Here is a 24,582-nt window from a genome sequence, read left to right as displayed (position 1 = left end):
TACCATTTGCTTAAGTCATTACTAATAGAGCATTTGCATTAATCAAGTATTTGATGGCGTATCCGTATCGACGTATCGTATAACATGTATATAAGGAAAGAATAAATTAAGGCTAGTTGGTCCCAATGAAAATATTTTATAATGCTTTAAATTTTAATTGAGATCGGGGTAAAATCATTGTCACTTTTAAATTGATTCTGGGTAAATAAAATATATTTCCCGATTAGAGCCATTTTCCTAATGCTGGAAGTTTAAAATGTTTGGTTTGCTTGCTTGCTTTGTTTGATAAAATGTTTGCTCAAGCATTGCTATTAAGAATGACATCTACAGACAACAGATGGCGGAGCTTCAACTTGTATTACAATTATACTGTCAAATGTAATTGGATGTTAAGTGTAAAACAGAGTAAAGACCCGAAGAGTCAGTATGATCGTTAGAGTGTGCAACTTCTTAAAATTTCTACAAAATTGAACATATGATATCGATTTTCGTTCTTCAATACCACAGGCACTTGTCTCAGAATTCTTTTTGTTCATATATATATATATTGCGGGGGGGGGGGGGGGGGGGGGGGGCTGAGACAAGTGCCTGTGTTCAATACGTGTTTCTGTCAAAATCCTCAAGTTGGATTCAAAGTTTGAAAAATAACTTGAATATTTTTGAACGTATGAAAACATAAAATCCTAAAGGAATTTAATTAATCAGCAAAAATTCGTCAACTTTGCTGGAGAAAGAAAAGTTATATCCGCAGTAATGAATTAACAAACAGAAAATTAACAAACATTTTATCCTTATAAATATGTTAATACCAAGGCAAAGCTCCTGTGTAAATGATACAGACAGGAACTTAATGTCAAGCACCAGCGATATACCGGCCCACTGATGTTAACTTAAACATAGCGTTATATAATAAAACATTTAAAGCCGTCGTGGTGATCTTACTGTCCACAGGCTCTCTGCGAAAACACAAACACTCATTTACAATCATGAAAAACTAAGCAATAGCCACATGGTTATGCATGTAACAAAAAAAAATCAGATTTTAATGTGAAACATAAAACATAATTTATTGCCATTTATTTTTAGAAATAAAGGCAGGGACGTATATAGAGGGATAGGTAACTTCCTAACAATCCTTGTTGCGATAAAAACATATGTAGAGAATCATTGGAGAAACCACACTGTACACTTTAAAACTTTAAAAGTTGTTGATGGATTTTAATGAAATAAAGATTTTCTTAAACTTAAATGATTCCTACATTGATAGAGTTAATTTGGTTGATAATGTTCATGTCCTTCATTTGAATTATTTAAGAAAGGTGGGTAATTATTTTTGGGGCATTATCCTACATTTTGGGTGAAAAACACAATAAAACGTAGTTCAACTGTTCAGCTAAAAACTTAAAAAGTTCTTGATTGATTTTGATGAAATTTATTTTGTCTGAAGTCTCAATGTTTTTACATGTACAGAAGAATTTTCATTGTTATCAATAAGGTATAAGATTAAATATAAGCAATTTCTATATAAGTCCTTGATAAAGGGTAGCACTCATCGATTACTGGCTATTGCCACACCGCGTCTAAAAGTACCGTTGAATGTCATGCGCGTAGCTACGTTTACGTCAAAACGTCCGGGCGTACACTTGATTTTGATCCAAAAAAAAATTAATCTTAAGAAAGAAAAAAAAATGTTTAAAATAACATCGGCTTTGTAGTTCTTTCTTCAATGGCTTGTAATTCCGAAAAAAAGTGACGAAATATACTATTCAATAGACGAAATTTACTTTTCAACCATATGGTATCAAATTATATATTTGTTCTTTCAAAGTCTGAATCTACTGTTAATTCTACTATCTTTCTTTATGTTTAAAGCAATTCATTACCTGCTGGAATTCGATATATGGTTTGCATTTTTGTCGAGCCTGTGACATTACGATCCTAAATTTCGTCGACGGTGTCAATATTTAGTTCAGTATGTGAAAAGTAATATCACAAATATACTGAACTCTGAGGAAAATTCAAACCGGAAAGTCCCTAATCGAATGACAAAATCAAATGATAAATCACATCAAACGAATGGACAAGTTTTCGTGAAATTTTACGGTAGTTTAACAAAAACTGTTTATGATCAGAAGAGTATCGAAAGTATATTGCTGGAATTTATGCAAATCTATCATGCTAACAAATGGTATTTGCTAAGCATACCGATTCAGAGGTAAACAAATTTCCAGATCCGTTAAGCGAGGGATTTTTTAAAATTTTAACCGGTATTTTTAGGCAAATAACCATTGCATGATATATTTGTTTAATTCCATCGAATGCTCTTTGGGTTTTCCCATCTGCCGTGAGATTTGCTAGCAAATTGAGTAGAAGTCAAAAATAAATTCCCTAATGACAAATACATGAAATACACCAGCAGAGAAAAGAAAATCTCAATATATAGAAAATTTGTAAAAAATACCATTTCTCTCATCCAGTGAAAATACATAATTTTTACATAAAACAGAATTATATGTTTAATTTCCAATATTTTACGAAATTCAATAAAACAATTTCTTTTAGCAGTCCACAAGTAGTTTCAGACTGGGGTAAAAGTGTGTTACACGTCAGTTACTTTGTCAAACCTTTATTGAATTTAATGAAATTTTAGCAGAAATTGTTATGATTTTAAGTCTGAAGCAAAATTTTGAAAGTAAATAGTTTTCGATCATTTTTCAGTATCATACTTACAAACGGACTTAGCTTTATGCAATCAACAGACTAGTCTGGGATTTTTTTAGATGATAAATTTATAAACCTTCAAAGATTTCATGAAATTTGGACAGAAGTGAAAATTGCAGATCAAGAACAAATATAGAATAAAAATGTAGATTTTTGTCCAAATCCTGTACATAATAAACTGATAAATGGATTCACGTTTTAAGGGAAGAAATCCCAGACGAGAACCAGGGTTCCACAGAACTCAATACGAATTTTAATATTGCACCTGAAAATCTCTAAAAAATAAATTATTTTATGTTTATTAACGAAATTTGCACATAAAAAGGTGTTTTTAACGAGTAGGTCCTTTACCCTACGGCATTTTTTAAACATATTTTAAAGTTACTGGCTTGGACTTTTCTATAACCAAAATGACCATTAGATTCAAAATTAACAAAACGAATAAATTTAACATAAACAAGAATGTGTCCATAGTACACGGATGTCCCATTTGCACTATCATATTCTATGTTCAGTGGTCTAAACCGTTAAAATGGGGTTAACATTCTAATTTAGCATTAAAATTAGAAAGATCATATCATAGGGAACATTTGAACTAAGTTTCAAGTTGATTGGACTTTTAACTCTAGCAAAAACTACCTTGACCAAAAGCTTTAACATGAAGTGCGATAGACGGACGGATGAACGAACGGACGCACAAACCGAAAAAAAAAAAATTCCCCTAGGTTGATCATTCTAAAGTATATTAATATTGATGAGTTTTTTAATGACTGAAATGGTATCTCCTTCTGGATACCTCGTTAGCTTTTAAGGGATTCGCCCCCTCAAATCCACTTGCAGTTGTTGCTTTGACGTGGACCCACTTGGGGTCCTAATCAAGACCCTTCGCCAAGGTTAGGGCGTACACGTTAAAATGGCCTGGCTACGCCACTGAATGTTTATTATCTTATTGTAGATCTGTACGTATGTTTATACTGGTTGTCCGCGATTCGTATGAACAATAGAAACTTTTTATTTCCGATGATTAACTTTCAATGGTTAATTTGAAATTTGAAATACGGTCTGTGATTTATTTTATATGTTGCGTTGTGCATTTTTTGTTTTTACTTTCCGGAAATACGCTAAGAACAATACCAAAGAACGTCACAGTAACACTACTGGCAACGTCTTCGACGTCGTTGTAAAAGATCGTTACAGATTGACAAACGTATCGTTGTATTTTGTGAGCAAGATTTTACAGATTTACAGATTTCTACTGAATTTTACAGATAATTGAAATAAAGGTATGTAACTGAACTAAACTAAACTTTATTTTAAGCAGGTATTGTCAAACTTTTGAAATATGGTTTCAGGAGAGGCAAACACTTAACATAATGGACAACCTTGACATGCGTTAGTCGCAGTAAGAAAAAATCCAAAATCTAATTTTACATTTATATTTATTTCGAAAGACTCAAATGGAAATATGTGAATTTAGATATATAAATATATCTCTGGTAAAAAAAAAAAATGTAGACAAACTGTTTAAATTATTAATACATGTAATGTGTAGCACGGAAGAATAAATTATCAACTAATGTTAGATATGTAATCATATTAAAAATTTAAAACCATGACTTATTTTAATAATAAATCGTAAGACAAAAAGGCAAGACATGATTGATTTTTTTAAAGAAGAATCTTAGCCTGTTTTCCCTGTCATTTCAGATGGTTGACTTCAACTATAACAATTTTACCCACGAGGGTTTAGAATCAGAGAAGAAAAAGCTAATTGTCCAGCTTAAGGAGGATTCCATTTCTAATGATGGAATGGAATTTTGGGCTAAGGCGGAGACAATCCAAGAACAATATGAAGATCCATATAGGAGATTAGGTTTGTAAAATTGAATTATAGTCACTTAGAATCGACCAGATGGGACAAAAGCATTCCGTTTAAAAATCCAATGTTTGATTTGTTTGACTTTTTTTTTATTTGGTGACTTTGGTAACAAACTACGCAGCCAAATTAATCTGAATTTGTTTAGTTTAGTTTAAACATATTTTATTGTTTAAAATGACAAAAGGATCAGACACAAATGTTGTATAGCTTGTGTAGCTGTATGTAAAGGTGTGCCTTTTTATAACCTGAAATTGTGTATCTTGAATAAAGATATTTAATCCTGTACTTGCAAAAATGTATCAAAATGCAATTATTATCCTTTTGTCTGGTTTTGAGTAATGGGTGAGAAATGAATAGTTCTTTTCTGTCTTCTTACAGAATATACTTCTAGGAGGTTGTTCACTCAATTTAAAAAAGAGGCACAGACAGAGTCTGAGTTGAAATTTTGGACACAACTTGAAGAAATGAGAGGCGCATATAAATATGCCGATGATGAAGGCTTCATATTTGAAGATTTAGGTTTGTTGAAATAATTACTTTTATATTGATGAAAGTGAATGCGAGAATGCATTACACAGGAAAAAAATGATCTCTAGGCAAAAAACACGAAAATGCAGTTGAAATTAAGATATTGAATCAGAAACTCGGTCAAAACATACCTCACCATCTGTTTAAGTTACGAAATTCTTGGTTAAAATGCATTTGTTGTCATTCTGTATTTTTTTGGCATTTCTTTTTGTTTAGAAAACTCAAGTTAATTAGTTTTAAAACGTAAAATTAAAAAAAATGCACTCCGAGTTCGGCATATTTTTTCTTGGCAAAGGACAAACAAAATGCAAATAATTATCAGTTATTTTCAAGTACTTTTTTCATATATTTTAGATGAAGAAACAGAGGACGAAGTCGATAACGTTCAAACTGAACCCGATGCTCAACAAGAATCAGGCAATGGGCAAGATGGAGCCGGAAACCATCAAGACAATTTCAAGAAACATGATGATGAACAGAAAAAACAAGCAGAGACAGCAGCTATAAAGGAGGATAGCTCACAGACAGAAATTGGTAAGTTTTAGATAGCCACATCTTCAAGAAATCATTCAGATAAACTTTACACAAATTGAGGTATTATTTAAAACTAGATTTTTTTTGTCTGATTCCATAAATCAAGGCGGAAAATTATTTGTTCTACGGTCCTGTATCTCTTACTTTGTTATAGCAGTCTTTGTAGTGATGTTTGGGTTGATAGTTATTGAATTATTAATAATATCTAACGTACAAAATTTAACTTAGAGCACTAATGACAAATGCTTTTTGGAAAGGAAATTCGCTTACGGAGCATCAAATTGATTTCAGAATTTATAACGATTTTGCTGTTGTTGGAACGGAGTTCCCTGGAGCTCCTTGTTTCTTTTTCTTAAATTTGATCGTTCAATTTAAAAAATAATATAAACAACGCCAATTTTTTGCAGGGCCTTCTTCTCTATCTCACATCCACCAAAAGGAAGATTCTACATGGATAGATAATTTCCGACAGAACGACATTGAATTAAATATTCCCGATAAAAATGAGCGAAAAGTTATGGAAAAGGGGGAAAAGAAGAAGGATAAAAGAACAAACAAATTAATAATAGCTGATAAGAAAAGAAGGCAGAAGGAAAATAACCAATCTAAACAATTGAAAACAAAAGGTATAACAAAAATATGAACAAATGTCAATAATAGGGGTGAAATGTTTTATATATTCGACTGTTCGTTATTTTATATAAAAAGGCGGAGAAGTGGTATGATTGCCAATGAGATAACTATATATTAAGATCAACGTATAATTATGTGAACAATTACAAGTCACCATTTGACCTTCAATATTGAGCTAAATCCCGATTATCCCATACCCAACTTTTAACTATAAAATGGCACAGTATGACAACATGTGAGATAATTTAAAAGAAAAAAACGGACGGTCTGACAGTCAAAGCAGACAGCAACAAACGACAACAACTGGCTAATAGGCTCATGGTTTGTTACAGGAACAATGCGGTGTTAAACATGTATGTGAGCACGCAACCCTCCTCTTCATTAAAAATATACTCTTGAGCAGCAGCACTTATTACAAGGGGCCATTTTTAAACTTTAGTGATTAGAAATTCATTCCTGCATTGGCTTAACACATGTGTATTATATGATGCATTGTGTTTCTTTTCAGATGGACGTAAAAAGGCAAAGAAATCAACCTTCAGTGATTTCATGAGAACTCTGACGTCATGTTTCCGGAAACCAAAAGTAGAAGAAGAATAGAAAATAGATTGCTTTATATCTGTTTTGTGGTCGTTTAATTTGTGTATATTTTATATTTTCTAATTAAATTATTATTTTAATATCTATCTTTTTGTACTTGAAATGGAATACTAATCATTTTTATTTTCATTTATTGTCTAAAAGAAATGCACTACGAAATAACTGTGCTCTCGGACCAAATGGTGGATAGGAACTTGGATAGGTATCTGAGGCTTTGTTTTCTTATTGTTTTTTCTTCAGTTTAGGAATTCGTAATTACTGATATTCAAGTTCAATGTACTTATCCTGCTTTCAGAAATCATACCGGCATACATTTTACTACTGGTTGTTTTAATTTATAAGAGATATGTAAAGTCACGTCATGAAAAACATAGGAAGACACTCCCTTGTTGCCAGAATCGACTTTTAAACAAAAACAAAAAATAAACATTAAAAACAATTTCGCATTGATTCAAAACACTATATATATGATTTATTAAATTGATGTCTGTCAGAAAAAAATACCAGACGCAGTGATTGAATATCGCAACGGTATAATTATGAAATAAGACGACCATGTAGTATGGCTGACAATTAGACAACTATCCCTCTGAGATGAGACTGTGGCTACGATTTAAGCAAGTCATAAGGTTAAACGTTTTTTTGCTGCAGTCCTTTTGTTTTTTCAACCAAACTTTTAGCCATCACCCAGGGAAGAAATTAATTATTATAATCCTAATATTATAGTTGTAAATTCAACATAGTTGCTATAATTGCCAATTACGTCCGTCGTTAGCTTTTTCTGTTTACTTTTTTATTTTTTTATTTTAAGAAAATTAAGTTCTTTGCAATGATCTTATCTTTATAAACATATTTTATTCATTGTAAGCTCGCAATTTATCAAAGATTGAAACCAAAGAAGCAGATATTAATTGATAAACACGTGTTGTGTCATTTTCTTTTTTTATATAATGTTCATTTGTCTGAAATTTACTTATTTTAAATTTTAACTCTAGAATGATAGATAAGGCAACAGTAGTACTATATATATATACTTCTGTTCAAAAGTCATAAATCGATAGAGAGAAAACAAATCCTGGTTACAAACTAAAACTAAAGGAAACACATCAACTACAGTATAACAGGTAAACAACGATACAACAGAACATTGAAATGCAACAAAAAACAAACAACAATGCAACATACATAGAAACGAACTATTATATAACAACTGCCATATTCCTGACTTGGTACAGGACATTTTAAGAAATTGTTTTGGGTTTAACCTGGTTTTGTGGCTAGCCAAACCGCCGCGCTTTATGAAAATGTAAATCATACCGCTAAAATGACAACATAACGGGACTACAATACACATAAATGCAAGGGCACCAAAGACAGATAAATACATAACTGAATAATATAATAGTACATTTCGACATGTCAACCACAGAATATCAACGAATAACTAACATTAATTTAGGACAGTACGCAAACACAGCTTGATAGAATTACGAACTATGTGTCTGTAACACGAATGGATCAACGCCACAAAAAGTAACGTCAGAGTTAAATTAAAAAAAAATTGATATAAATCAAGATTAAGTTAATAATTAAGTTATTTGATGTATTTTATTATAGTCGGCAACTAACTATGTCGGCATTTCTGTCAGATCAAACTGTGTAACACAAATAAATCCTGTGCACATAGTTGCTTTAAACCAAAATCATACAAATGAACTGAATGATCTATTATCTTTATTTTTTTTATACGAATAGAAAATAAAAAATTGAAACACAACTACAAACGATTAGACAAAAAACAATATCCGATCAGAATAAAACTTCGTAACGTAATACATGAACGCTGAATAAACAAATACCGAGACACGTATCATAGCAATGCGAATTCATATACTTAGTAAAACAGTCATGATCGGGAATAGGTCACGTTCGGTATTCAAAAGACCAGACGGTGGAAATGGTTTACCATAATCTAAGACGTGGAAAATAAGTCCTCAGTTAGTTTGGACACAGACACATCGTATGGATCAACCAATTTGTGATACTAAGGTCAACAAAATTTACGGAGTGTTATTTTTAATCTTTCCTCCTCGTAATTTTGTTGGAGAAATTTCTGCGTAAGGAGCAAACTCCTGTATATGAAGTCTGTATAGTGTGAACATACACGAGCATAACGTTTCAACTGAGATGTGTAAAGACCATTCAAGGGGCAGAGGGTATGTTACTGGTGAGAAAGTGGAAATTGATAATTGGGTAGTTGAAATCGTCCCGTTTGTCATAGATTTTAGTTTGAAGTCGTCCTTCTGTGTTAATATTGAGGAAGAAATCAAAGTATGATACAGTAGTATCCTTTAATTTCAAGTTCACTGGGTTATATTTAACGCAAGTACAGGCTAAAATATGGGTTATTCTGTGATAGGACATTATCAATATATCTGAAGTAGTATTCAAGAATTTCACAAGGTGCTTCTTCTTTTTGTCTTTAAGAAGGTTCTAAATGAATTCTGCTTCATACAAGTACAAAGAAAAATCGGCCACTAGAGGTGCTCAATTAGTATCCACTGGAATTACGACTGTTTGTTGAAATATCAATCCTCTGAACTCAACAAATATGAAAATACTCGGTTTTTTATCATGCGATTTACAGAATTATGTACATACAGTTCTTTGCATTAATACTCAACACATTTAAAAGTAAGTTGTCTCATCTAAGGCCATGGAAAGTGGTGTTTTTTTTTTATATATAATTTATTTTTTTAACGTCATTTTTTAAATATTGCAATAATAATAAAGTTTTTTTTTTTAAACATCTGTATAATTTTCGGTTCAGATAAACATGATTTCATACATGTACAAAATGTATAATGTGGTATACAATTAAAAAATTAATACAAGTAGGAGGTGAGAAAAGTCAATTTGGAAGGAAAAAATGTCAATTTTGAAAGCGATAAATGTCATGTTCGATCTGAAAAATGTCAAGTTAAAAACAAGAAGAGATAATTTGGAAGTCAGAGATGTCAATCTGAAAATCGATAAATTGGATTTAAAACCAGTAGGGTAATACGTAATGCCCCTGCCGGGCCGGGAGCCAAAATGAATGGAAATTCCAAATAATCTTATTCGATTTTTTTTTATACATCTAATGTGTTTATGACAAAGATTACTGCGTGATCAACTTTTTGTGCTGACATGAATTGTTCATTGATATGGTTATATTTATAAATTTACTTTTTACAAAGTATTGATTTTTTTGAAATACTAAGGCTTTTCTACCTCAGGTATAGATTACCTTAGTTGTATTTGGCCAAACTTTTAGGAATTTTGGTCCCAAATGCTCTTCAACTTCGTACTTTATTTGGCCTTTTTAACTTTTTTTGGATTCGAGCGTCACTGATGAGTCTTTTGTAAACGAAACGCGCGTCTGGCTTATATACAAAATTTAGTCCTGATATCTATTATGAGTTTATTTCATACTATTGCAACTGCTACTTTTTCAATTCACCTATAAAGCATAGAATTTAGAATTTGTTTGCAAGTTCAGAATAAGATATTCTTATAACACCAGAGCACACATATATACCTGATAGTGTAAATGTTAGTAATGGTTTAGCTTCTTTGCATATGTCACTATGGAGTGAAATATGTGTAAAATAACGGTGCATTTAGCTTTATCTACCTTTCCCAGGTTGTCATATTTCAATAAATCTACAAATAAAATTGGTTGCCACTCTAGTCTAAATTATTCCAAGATTGAATCACAATTTCTTAATGAAATGAAAGTTTAGTTTTATCAACTATAGTAAAGTAAACCCATCTATATTGGTGTGGAATACATTATATTTCTGTTTTCGATTTGTTGTTAGAGTATTTAATGGGTATATTTTCACAAATAAACAATCTACACACCTTTGTGATTATAATGCCAAAAGTAACTATTTAGAACTGCAACTTCATTTGAAAATCTCTGACATTTATAAATGTTTGCATATACGTGCTATTACAGCAGAAAACCGATTCCTAAATTTGGTTCAAATATCACACTAGTAACGTAAACTGTTAGTGACGACAGTTAATGTTTGTAAAGATGTCAACTTTTTACTGTTATAGTTTAATCTTAATGGTCAAGAAATAGAGGTATATAGACGTACAATAAAACATATCTTAACTTATATTCAATAGATGAACCAGAAGACTGTACTTTGACCGTAATGGTTTACTATTACAAAGTGTGACTTGGATGGAGAGTTGTCCCATTGACACACCTACCACATCTTCTTATATCTACAAACGGTATGCAAGCAAACGAACTGAACATTTATCTAAAGCAAAGTGTTTATACAGGACCATACAACTGTTTATAGAAGAACATACAACTATACTGAACAATTATGGATAATTTAGACAATTTTAGGATAACAGAAAATAGTTCATGGTCTTTACCAGACAATACTACCGAACATAAATACATGTATCAAGTAACAAGTGGAGACTTAACGGTGTATTTGACATCATTTGAAAGTGTTTTTGAGCATAAGATCATGGTACTAGCTTTCTGCTATATACCTCTTTTCTTCTTAATTGTGACCACTGTAAGACTTTTGTATGTTCTGAAAACCCAGGAAACATTGCAGACACCAAGAAATATTTTAATCGCTGCCTACATAATAAGTGATGGATTTATAATTCTGAATAGGACTGTATTCATTACTTCTATTTTGACAAGCGAAGAAGCAATATTGAAACAACATTATGTTGTCTTAGAATTGTTTTTGACTTGTTTTTTCTTCCAGAGTAATTTGATTTTCCTAACACTTTTGTCACTCGAAAAACTGCTCTTTATCAACTACGTTTATATTCATAATCGTGTGTTCTGTTCTGTTAAAAGGACTATAGCATATGTATTTATTGCTGGTGTATTTTCATTTCTAATATTTTTGAGACTGTTCGTGATCAATCCAGCTGTCAGTGTTTTATCTCCTGGATTTCTACATTTATCTCCGGACAATGCTAATTACAGCGATACACTGCCAATAATATCAGCTTTAATTTCAGCAATCTGCATGGTAGTGTGTATTGGAAGCAGCTTCAAAATTTTACACTTTGCTTTAAAACAGTCAATCCGAAACGTAACTACGAACAGGGATATACGGACTGGTTGTAATAGGTCTGTTGTTAATAAACAAAAACTGTCAGACTTAATTTCAAAATCCAAATATATTATATTTCCAGTCATGTGCATTCCTTTTGAATACATATTTCAGATACCTGCAATTATAATGAATTTTTCAGACACAACACAAAGAATTATTTTAATAACTTTAATGATAGTACGTATTTTTCATCCATGTTTTCTCTTTGGTAACAATAGATCATTAAGAAATGCCCTTTTAAGCCGAAGAAATCCAGCTCCTTTTTGGTTAAAAGATATACAACGGGAAATTATTTTGCGGCGAGTTGGACATAGTTCAGTGGTAGATAATAGTCAGAAATTAATAAATTAAAATTAAGCCCATCGCTACTTTTATCCATTCTCTTGTCATTGATTGTATTTATTTTCATTGTTTGCTAGAATTGTATATGAGTGTTAAATACTATTGACGTAAATCATTTCTATATTCAAATACAAAATGACCAATAAAAAAGTAATAGAATAGCGTTACATTTTTCCTTCTCAGTTTACATAAATAAAATGAGATGGGGTATGCTTTCCAAGAACATTATCCATCACCAGTTCAATCTTGTGGATGTACCTTTAAGTAGCTGTTGGTCACCGTATCACCTTCAACAATGAGCAAAAAATATGCCGTCATAATAGTCAGCTAAAATAGATACCGACGTAACAAAATGTGTAATGATTCAAACGAGAAATAAAACGGCCTTATTTGTTTCAAAACAAATAACGGAAAACAAATATGACAGAAAGCAACTGATGACAAATACTACAAGCTCTTGACTTTAAAATAGGCCAAAATAAAGAATATGAATGGATCTCACATGATTTTATCAAACCGCAGATGAATTATCACGTTGTGATTGGTTAAACGACGTCACGTGGTAACCCTCTATGAGACCGTATGTGGTCAGTAAGTTTCATATGGGGTTCATGACGCGTTAATGGCGACGTCATCTATTAATGTTGTTGTGTTTCATTGTTTATTTTTCAACAAAACGCCGCAGAAAAAGTCCAGCGTCCGATAAATTCGTTATACGGTTAACTACTGACCCCCTACGGATCCATAGAGGGTGAATAAAATTCATAAGGGACTCGGTCTCCGGCCTCACCCCCTATGGATTTTACTAACCCTCTATGGATCCGTATGGGGTCAGTAGCGAACCATATAACTTATAGTGCGCGCTCAACCATCCCCATTATGTTTCAAAATTCAAACAGCAATTCAAACTGACATAATACACGGTGGGTATGGTTGTCCTGCGAGAGAACGTACTGTGCTGGTGATTCTGTCCTGACGGGTGCTGGTGATCAATGAAAAAATGTAAACAAAGACGAAAATGATGATTTTTGACGTTTTCACTCATAAAAAATGGAAGAAAACAGTTGAGATTTTTCAATTTCGTTTCTTCTGAGTTCATATACAAACCATTAAAAAATTGACCCTCTAAACTGTTTCAGTAAGCGTAACACAAAAATGCTCATTTTCAGAAAATCTCGAACTGAAAAAATAAAACAAAAATGCTCATAGAGTCCGCTTTTTATACCGCAATCCACACGACAAAACAATTTTGTGAAAAAAAACATTGCAATTTATTAAAATTTAGCATTTTCTCAATTTATTCATGTCCTGATACTGTGCTGGTGGGTCCTGTCATTGTGCTGGTGGGTCCTGATACGGTGCTGGTGATTTTGGATAAGAAGTTGGTCATATTTGAAACAAATATTACAAAATCAATAAAATTAGCCAGATAATTGTTGCCAACAGGATCTATGACTCCTATTTTAGCTCTTGTGCATCCATTTGGCTGTTTAATTTGTGTTTTCAAATGATCTGAACTTGTATTACATAATAACATAAAAGGGCAACATCTTTCGTCCAATATCAGATAACAATATATAGTATCTAAAATAAGTTAAAAATTCCACAATACTATATAATTCATTTTATGTGTCAATTTGTTCGAAAAAAGTCGAAAAGAAGAGACTTTTTTAATGTCATGATTATATGTCGCTATCTAGATCTATGCTTAGCATTTATTTCAGATGACATGGACTCCTCACCCTGATGACCCTGCTGCCTTTCATAACTTTATCCGTAAACTTATATTAATAGATAAAGAAGAGGCTGCATGCAACACGTATTTTCGTATTTAAAATGATTCGTTGTAACGAGAATATTTGTGGTGAATGGAAACTGTGAGGGTCACAATCTTAAATTGCTTATAAATGTTGCTGGAACCAGTTTCGTTATCTGATCTGAATTTTCTGAAATGTGCAAGGTAGAAAGACATTTTGATTTTTTTTTACTCGGTAATGAACCATTGTGTTGATCCCATGCTAAACATATCAAAAATCTCTGTACAAAGATCTGTGAATTTTCTACAAAAATAGTTATTTTATTTTCACTAAATTCTCCTTTTCTACTAAATACAATAATGAACTATAAATAATAATGCTTCGCAAGAAGTTTCCTCTTGATATATGTACAAAATTATATCTCTATTATTCATTGTCTGTGCTGTTTTGATACTATTGCAGTTTGCACATTTCGAAATTGACAGGCCACAGGAGGGGTAATAAACCGTACACGAAAAGATAAAATATTGATATAAGTACTTAATTTGCATCTTTGAACCTCCACCCCGGCTTGTTTTTTTAGGAGCCTGGGGTGTCTAAAAATGGTCGATTACAGACAGCCGACTACGCATTTTACTTTCCAGGCGTGTTATTGTTGATTGTTAAAGTCCTGAAAACGGATAGATGGAAACAAAAATGTTTTCACAAAATGAAAAAATGCAGAAAAAAAATGAATGAAGTGAAATATCATTACTACAGAGATGGTGTGTTTGACACACACAACTTACAAGCTTAGTGATATTACCAATATTAAAATAAAAGTGTATTTTAGTTGGGTATTTTTTCCATTTACTCATTTTCAATTATAATCAAGGCACATTTTATTTGTATTCATGAAAAATATTTATATATAGAAAAGAAGGACACATTGTTCACTTTCTCCCCCGTAATTCTTTATCAAAAATATTTATTTTGAAATGAAAAAAGCTAAGAAATCTTAATTTTATTAGTGTTCTCTAGGTTATCTCGTCTTCATTCTCTGACATATTCTAGCCTGTCCTTTCATAAAATAGTGATTTTTTTTTAGTGTTCTATCGAACTTTCGAAAAAAAAATATACCCGATAACCGTTTAGACAAAAAAAAATGTGTTGGAAAAATCTTACAGCAAGTGATTCTTAATAGCTATAAGATACATTTTTCTTTTACAATACAACTTTCAAATCTTACGGGAAACTATTTGTTCACAAACAAATGTGTTTTAAGCTGCTAAAGACATGATTCAAACGCTCAGAAAGTCCTTTGTTCTATATTTTTGCTCTCCATTTTTATGCAAAATCTTTTACATTTTTATTTTATGGGTTATTGTTGAAGGTCGTACGATGACGTATGGTTGTTAACACATACTTCCTTTGGTTTCTTATGGAAATTTGTCCATTGACAACAAACATACCACATCATCTACTTTATATAAGTATTGTATAAATTACAAGTATTTTGGTGATCTTGCAAAATGATCGTAATCCCGAAAATCGTAAACATATTTTCTTATCTTAAAAGGGGGCAAGAAGGGTTCCATTAACAGGCCAATAAATAAGATTACAGTTAGTTTAAAAAAAAAAAAAAAAAAGGGGGGGTATTTTTTCTCTCATAATACCGTATAGCGGGTTATTTTCGCGGATGTAAAATTTCGCGATTTTCATTGAACAAGGTATACGAAATTTTTTGCCGGTTTTTATTTTGGCGGGTTCAAAACCTTATGAATGCCTTTGAATGTGCCGTTTTAAATTGGCGGATTTTATTTTGGCGATTTTGTTCTTTCCGCGAAAATAAGCGAAAATTTACACCCCGCGAAAATAAGACGCTATACGGTAACAGTAAACAGATCACAACAATGTCAATTTCAAGAAAACAGACAACAGCTAATAAGTCAATAACAGTACAGCATCAATGATCTTGAATATATGCCACTTTTAACCAAAATATAAAAGCACAGAACAAGGACATAGGAGCACAGAACCAGGGCCGTTTTTCTTATCACCAGCACAGCGTCAGGACAATTCCGTTTAACGAACTTGCACGACTTTTGTTATATAATATTGTTGTAATATACTTTGCATGGTACTTATGACACATCAGAGAAAAATTAAGCAACAAAACAGTCGTTTTATTGCCGTTCTGATACAATGTAAACAAACCCACCAGCACAGAATCAGGACCCACCAGCACCCGTCAGGACCAAATCACCAGCACAGTACGTTCTCTCGCAGGACAACCATACCCACCGTGTAATAGCTTAATGTGGAAATAATTCAGCAGCCAAACCTGGTAATAAGTAGAATACAGTAGATCACAATTGTGAAGAGCGAGGGATTGTTGTTACGACATTATGAACATATATGCTATCAATCAACGTAGATAAGGAAATCATGATAGGAAATTCAAGCCCTGGAATATCGTATCTACTGGGGATATATACTCTGTATGCAGGCGCTGCTGAAATGTTGCTACATAGAAATGGAAAGTTCACAATTGGAAACTTAAATTGTCTCTTTTGTCGTAAAGTCAATTTCTATATGTAAGTCAAGATATGAGGCAGACTTAACTGTATCTATAAAAAAAACTTCAAGTTCGATTGGATAGATGCATTCAAAATAGTCAACAAATTTTGAAATATTTAGTGAGAGAACCTCACCTATATAACGGAAAGTTAGGACAGTGCTTAATTCTTTTATTTCTTCCTACGATGTTCCTGTAAGAAGTCAGCCTCGTGTGAACACAAGTTCAAGTCGGAAAAAAGAGTTGGTTCCAATTAGAATGCCGATTGTTTGTGAAAACATTTCTTCAAAAAGTACAAAATATGTGTTATTGTTATGTTATATACTTTTTAGCCATTATTGGTCTTGAAATAAAAAGAAAATTTACAATAACACGAAACACAGTGCTTACATTTGCTCTGGGTTATTTCTTTCATTTGAATGCATATCAGACTATGAATATGGGATGTAAAAGCTAAATTTTACTTTGAGTAAAATTTTAGAATTATTGCAAGAACAAAAAAGTAAATCAGACTTGAAATATTTTTTTTAATTCCATTTATATGGAGTCTTTTTTTAATTCTGTTTTCCTGGTCAATACGTAAAAGTAATTAAATCAACGACTATGCTGGTGAACGTTTCGTCCCCGAGGATACCACCAGCCCAGAAGTTTGCACTTCGGTGTTAACATGAATATCAATTATATGGTCATTTTTATAAGTTTTCTGTCTACGAAAGTATGAACTTTTCGAAATACTAAGGATTTTCTTATCCCAAGCATAGATCATCTTAGCCGTATTTGGCACAACTTTTTGGAATTTTGAGTTCTAAATGCTTTTCAATTTTGTACTTGTTTGGCTTTATAATTGTTTTGATCTGTGCGTCACTGATTAGTCTTATGAAGATGAAACGCGTGTCTGTCGTATCAAATTATAAACCTTGTACTTTTCCTTTGATAATTAATTAATGTAAACTCATTGTTCTTGCTTGATAACCTTATTTTACTCAATGTGTTCATCGTTTATCAAGGCAAAACTCCCTATTCAAATCAATAACACTCGTATTTGCAGCCCCTAATAACTATCAAACAACATTGAACTTCAAGAGACTAATAATAACCATTTACTTGTCGATATTTGTGTAGAGAAACTGCACAAAAAAGACATGAAAACTTTCAGATCTGTTCCTTGTGTCTTTTTGTTGTTGTGGTGTACAAGTACCTGGCCACGTCCAATTGTATTTTTGTGCATCTAATGAGTTAAGCCTTTTTTCAACTGATTTGTACAGTTCGTTCTTATGTTGTTCTATTATACCACTGTCCCAGGCTAGTGGAGGGTTGGTATCCCGCTAACATGTTTACCCCGCCACATTATGTATGTATGTGTCTGTTCAAAGTCAGGACCCTGTAATTCAGTGGTTGTCGTTTGTTTATGTGTTACATATTTAATTTTCGTTCAATTTTTATACAAATAATGCCGTTAGTTTTTTCGTTTGAATTGTTTTACATTGCCATTTCGGGACCTTTTATAGCCGACTATGCGGTATGGGTTTTCTTATTGTTGAAGGCCTATAGTTGTTAACTTTTGTGTCATGTTGGTCTCCTGTTTATAGTTGTCTCATTGGCAATCATACCACATCTTCTTTATTATATTTGATGAATAAACCAACATTTAGCACCACATTGTATATTCGTTTTCCTTCTGTATAATGAATAGATGAAGGGAAGTTACACATAGACTCTGCATACGTTTTTTTCACATAAAATTAAGATAAAACATCTTTCGTGTTGTTTATTCTTTATTTTTCTTTGTTGTGTCATGCGTGCTATTGTTTGTCTGTTTGTCTTTTTCATTTTTAGCCATTGCGTTGATAGTTTGTTTTAGATTGATGAGTTTGCCTGTCCCTTTGGTATCTTTTGTCCCTCTTGAATTGTATATACATGTGAATCCTAGCATATTTGAAAATGATCTTCTGTTACAAGGGAATGATAAGACATTCACCTTTAGATAAAAGTAACAGTAGAATTTCGCTGTTCAAAAGTCATACCTCGATTGAGAGAAAATAAATCCGCGTTACGCGTTACAAACTAAAACCGAGGGAAACACATACACTATAAGAGGAAAACAACAGAAAAACAGAAACACTGAAGTGCAATTGAAAACAATCGACAAGCAACCTACATAGTAACAGACTATTAGATAACACATCCTTACAGTTTCTTTTTTCAAATTATAGGTCAGTTTCATTACATTTCAGTAGTTACCACTAATATCAGCTCCTTTTTAAATTCTAAAGTTTATTTACATTAAGTTTTTGAAAGAAATAGACTTTCATTTGTGATTGAATTAAAAAAAAAATGTTTTAAGTTTTTTCCAAATCAGCTTGGATTTTCATAAAACTATAGAACCATCTTCATTATACATTGTTCTTAACGGTTACAAAGTTTGTTGTCAATTTATTTTGTTAATGGATTGGTGAAATTGTAAATACTTTTTTTATGGAAATAAATGCAGATAGTCAACATTAACTATTTCTTTAATTTTTCACAATTCTTGGAATTTCCATGAAATTTGGAAGCCATTTAATCTATATACTGGTGTGATAATTTGCAGTATTTCCACTTCATTTATTAATAGCCTTAACATTAGTTTTAGTGATAAATCGTTTGCAATTATATAACCACATCATTGCGGTTGAGCCCCAATTTCACAGCATGTGTTACCCCCAAAAGTAAGCATTTGAAATACGACTATTCAATAATAAAAACAAAATTGCACTGCCCTAAAATTTACCACACGTTCCTTTCCACTCCACTTTAGTGATTCATAATCTTCGTTAGTCTGAATTTAACATACTTTTTATACATTCACCTAGATATTTTCTTAAACATGTGTCTCGCCATATATGTATATGTTACCTAAAAAAAGGTATCGCCCGTTAATTATTTGAATGTGAAAGTATGCACCCAGTCCATATTTGCACCGGCCTTGGATAAATATTGTACAGTCACTGACAATTCTCTCCCTCACCGTGATAAGCTGTAATAATTCTGGATTGTTTTGTATTTTTGTAAAAAAAAATTTTAGATAAAAGATATAAAAAAAAATGAATACCAACGTGATGTGGTTGTAATTAACACTATTTGGTGAAGTGCGATTTTGACGACTAATATTTCTTTTTTTTTATTATTGCATGTATATAATTTGCAAATGTAACAATGCTCTTTGAAACAAGATTAATGACGTAAGAGAAAATAATTATAACAGAATATGAACTTTGAACAAATTATCGTTAATTCATTTAATGTTTGTGAAGTCTTCACACAATATGTGTTAGTTTTGTACTGAAAGATATATAAGTCTAACAAAAGACCACCTTGTGTATTTTTTAGTTGTAATCGGCTTTAAACTTGTTTGAAATTCGGTAACTCCGAGTACTCTCATATCTGTATACTTTGTGTCTTTTTTATATATGTTTAACTTAGTATTTTGTGTTTCGTGTTAATTTGATTTCATACCTTTTCCAACTGATTTTTACAGCTTGATTTTGTGATGGAAATTTCAAAACGGAAAGTCCCTAATCAAACGGCAAAATCAAAAGCTCAAACACAGTAAGCGAATGAATAACAATAGTAATCTTAAAAAGAGTGAAACACGAAATAAGCGTTAAATATGATTGATTGGTTAGTTATTCATGATATCAATAGTCCGGCGGCTTTGTGAAAAATTGTGCACATCCTGTTACAAGCATGAAATTTGGCATAGACCTTCCTCAACTATTACTCTTTTATTTCAGATAGGGAGGCACTTGAACAAAATGTGTCACTTCCGGTAAAATCCAAAATGGCGGACGTCATACTTAAATCAGCCCAATATCGAAGGCTAGCGTGTAAAAATGTCCTATTATCATGCTACTATCATAATATTTAGTACAAACCTTTGTCTTTTACTACTTTTGGATAAATTAAATAGATTAGATGTCTCCATAAACCCCACTTCCGGTTTAAATCCAATATGGCGGACATTGTACTTCAATAAGCTTATTTTTTAGGGAGGGTAATTGAAATGTGTTTTAACGTATTGCTACTATAATTACATTGTGTATGAACCTTTCTTTGGTGCTTCTAATGGAGACAATCTATAAGACATATGTCTTAAAAACCCTTACTTCCGGAAGTATCCAAAATGGCGGACAGAGAAATATCAATTTTTCATTCAAATTTTCAACTTTTTTCAAAATGTAAAGAAAATGATTTTATTTTGTGCTGGTCATTAAACTTTTGGCTTTACGTTATCCCCAAAACCACTTATTCTAGCATGTTGTAAATATTTAGATATAAAGTTGACACTTCCGGTTAAAAATATGACGTAAATTTCAAAGATGAGTCCTCAATCTATTTCTTCGATGTAGAGTTTTGGATAGATTGATTTAAACAAAATAAAATCACTAAAGTACTAAAAAATATTTGAAATTACTACTATTTGGCAAAGAATACATGATTATTCACAGTCACCACCACATGCACACAAGGCAATGCACGGGAGACCCGATTTTACACATTAAAAATAACCGCGGCATCCTCTCTTACATCTATAATGTACAAGCTTCTGAAAAAATGATGAGGTCTCAGAAAGAGTTTTTTTTAAAAGGGACCCTCTTTGTCCCTTCGCAATCCATTAGTGACAAGACTAGGTAGCATAAGAGTCAATCCAAAGCTCGTCTAGCTAAACACCTGCATTAGTATATTACACGTATTACATGCTTAAAAAGACTAGAACATGTCGTGGGAATAGTCTCACTTAAAATAAGTTTTCCCTTTTGTGCAAAAATTGATTTTCTTGCTTCGTTAATCATGTTAGATCTGATAAGTTTGTGCGATCTTACAGTACAACCCTGGTGATTTAGGCTGATCAATCATCATTTTTTATGTTAAAGTCACATCTTCAAATACCATCAATGTCTCCCACCCAGTCTTTTTTTCCCTTTTCAAGCAAAGAGAGAACAGTATCACAACCCGTCATAAGGTATGGGTCAGAAATAAAAGTGTTTGATCACTTATTGCCTAGTGCATTTGAAAGGCCATTGATAGATATTAATCCAAAGATTTTTGCCTCCCATAATACAATCCATAGTTCGTCTGCCCCTATGTCACGGAATAGCGAAATAGTATTGACAGCATCATCAGTGACTGTTAATCATGCCTCCTTTAAGTGCTTGTTTCACTGCATCAGACACATGCACCTTAATTTAAGTGTCAGTCTCTTTATGTGAACATGGTGCTACACTTAAAATACATCACGTGGTGATTAAGATAGAATATCCTGAGCATTTGTTGCTACAACTAACATACTCATCAAAGACTTCATCCACTCTTGTTTCAGTCTCAAGGTATTCTATTAAGGTAAGGACATAATACCCAATCATCATACTCGTTAGGAAACACCTTGAAACTGTAGCAACAGTGGATGTAGTGTTGGATGTGAACATAGACAATACTGGTATTTTGAAAGCTGCTTAAAGAAGCAATGGCAACATTTAGGGGAAAGGGAATACACCCAGGATTAAAAACATCCTCAAAATTCGGAAAGTTTTCTGAGAGATGATGACAGAAAGAAAGAACTTTTAAGTTTTCATTCACAGGAGCTTGCTCAATACAATTTTGAGTGCAAGGTAGTTGAAGCAACGAATGCTCAGGATGTTCAGTGTTATCCACCACTTGATGATGTTTCAAGATTAGCACCATGTTTACACGAAGAGACTGACACTAGAATCAAGATAGATGTGTCTGATACAGTGAAACATAGACTTTACTGAGTCATGACTCAAACAGTCGATACTGATGTCATTGCTGTTTCGCTATTCCGTGACATAGGGGCAGACAAACTTTGCATTTGGAAGGGGAAAAGTATAAGTTATATACCAATCAATGACCTTTCAAATGCACTAGGCATTAAAAGGTAGCACGTTTGCTGGAAAAGGAACTGCGTTGGTGACATTAATGGAGTTTGAAGATGTGACTAAAGCATTTAGAATGATGATTGACCAGCCAACGTGACCATATGGATTTGATGTTTCATGTCATTGAAAACGATACGTGGTTTTGTTGGAAGATCGAAAAAAAAAAAGAAACAGATTAGGTTAACAAGGCAAGAAAATATGTGTTTTTGCAGAATTTATGGATGTGAGAAATAATACCACAATCTTTGTAAATGTTGGAAATCAGCTCTCCGATTGTGAATTGCGGCTTGCTGAGTATGCTGATTGGGTATTTTGTCCTTACCTAAATAAAATACCTTGAAACTGAAATACGAGTGGATGAAGTCTTGGATGCGTATGGTAGTTATAGCAACAAATGGTCAGGATATTCTATCTTATCCACCACGTAATGTATTTCAAGTTCAGCACCAAGTTCACATTTAGGGGCAGACACTAAAATCATGGTGCATGTGTCTGATGCAGTGAAACACGCACTTAAACGAGTCATAATTCGAACAGTCGTCAATGATGATGCTGTCACTACTGTTTCGCTATTCCGTGACATAGGGATAGACGAACTATAGATTGTGTTTGGGAGGGCAAAAGACTTTGGATTAATATCTATCAATGGCCTTTCAAATGCACTAGGCAATGAGTGATCTGAGTGATCTTAAACACTTATTGTTATCCATGTCTTTACCTGTTGTGATATGGTTCTCTCTTTGCTTGAAAGGGAGAAAAGACTATGTGGGAGACATTGATTGCATTTGAAGATGTGACTTTAACAAAAAGAATGATGATTAATCAGACTAAATCACCGGTGTTTTACTTTTAGATCGCACAAACTTAACAGATGGGTATAACATGGTCAACGAAGCAAGAAAATAACTATTTGCGCAACAGGAACGGCTATTTGAGGCTATTCCCTCAACTTGGTCTAGATCTTTTCCAGCATGTAAAACATGCAATATACTTAAGTAGGAGTTTAGGGAGACGAGCTTGGGATTGGCTCTTATGCTACCCACTCCAGGCGGGGACAAAGAGGATAACTTTTGAAAAACTCTTTTTGGGGCCTCATCATTTTGTCAAAAGCTTATACATTGTGGATTTAAGAAAGGATACCGCGGTCATTTTAAATGTGGAAAATCGGGTATCCAGTGCACTGCGATGTGTGCATGTCTTGGTGACTGTGAATAAACATGTATTCGTGGCCAAATAGTAATAATTTAAAATAATTTTTAGTACTCTAGTGATTTTATTTTGTTTTAATCAATCTATCCAAAACTCTACATCGAAGAAATAGATTGAGGACTCATCTTAGAAATTTACGTCATATTTTTAACCGGAAGTGTCAACTTTATATCTAAATATTTACAACATGCTAGAATAAGTGGTTTTGATGATAATTTTAAGCCAAAAGTTTAATGACCAGCACCAATTACAATCATTTTCTTTACATTTTGAAAAATATGAAAATTTCAATAAAAAATTGATATTTCTATGTCCGCCATTTTGGATATTACCGGAAGAAAGGGTTTTCTAGACATTATGTCTTATGCATTGTATCCATCAGAAACACCAAAGAAAGGTTCATACACAATGTAATGATAGTAGCAATACGTTAAAACACATTTCAGTTACCCTCCCTAAAAAAATAAGCTTATTTAAGTACAATGTCAGCCATATTGGATTTAAACCGGAAGTGGGGTTTCTGAAGACATCTAATCTAATTAATTTATCCAAAAGTAGAAAAAAACAAAGGTCTGTACCAAATATAATGATAGTAGCATGATAATAACACATTTTTACACGCTAGCCTACGATTTTGGGCTGATTTAAGTATGACGTCCGCCATTTTGGATTTTACCGGAAGTGAGACATTTTGTTCAAATGCCTCCCTATCTAAAATAAAAGAGTAATAGTTGAG

At 32.5% G+C, this 24,582-nt stretch overlaps 1 protein-coding gene across 1 annotated transcript; it reads left to right on the top strand.

Moving 5' to 3' along the window:
• Positions 1-3,886: 3,886 nt before the first annotated feature.
• Positions 3,887-6,895, top strand: LOC134705908 (splicing regulatory glutamine/lysine-rich protein 1-like). The gene is made up of 6 exons (XM_063564623.1): positions 3,887-4,004; positions 4,429-4,594; positions 4,979-5,119; positions 5,483-5,662; positions 6,070-6,288; positions 6,804-6,895. The coding sequence occupies exons 2-6, from the start codon at positions 4,429-4,431 to the stop codon at positions 6,893-6,895; spliced, it is 798 nt and encodes a 265-aa protein (XP_063420693.1). The 5' UTR covers positions 3,887-4,004.
• Positions 6,896-24,582: the final 17,687 nt, after the last annotated feature.

This window comes from Mytilus trossulus, chromosome 2 (genome assembly GCF_036588685.1).
Source record: "Mytilus trossulus isolate FHL-02 chromosome 2, PNRI_Mtr1.1.1.hap1, whole genome shotgun sequence".
Lineage (NCBI taxonomy): Eukaryota > Metazoa > Mollusca > Bivalvia > Mytilida > Mytilidae > Mytilus > Mytilus trossulus.
The sequence above is the reverse complement of the archived record's forward strand: the minus strand, read 5'-3'. Positions and strand labels throughout refer to the sequence as shown.

Coding starts and splice junctions, on each gene's coding strand:
- LOC134705908 (XM_063564623.1), top strand. CDS start 4,429: ATGGTTGACTTCAACTATAACAATTTTACCCACGAGGGTTTAGAATCA. Junction 5,120..5,482: donor CTTCATATTTGAAGATTTAG/GTTTGTTGAAAT, acceptor CATATATTTTAG/ATGAAGAAACAGAGGACGAA. Junction 6,289..6,803: donor TAAACAATTGAAAACAAAAG/GTATAACAAAAA, acceptor GTTTCTTTTCAG/ATGGACGTAAAAAGGCAAAG.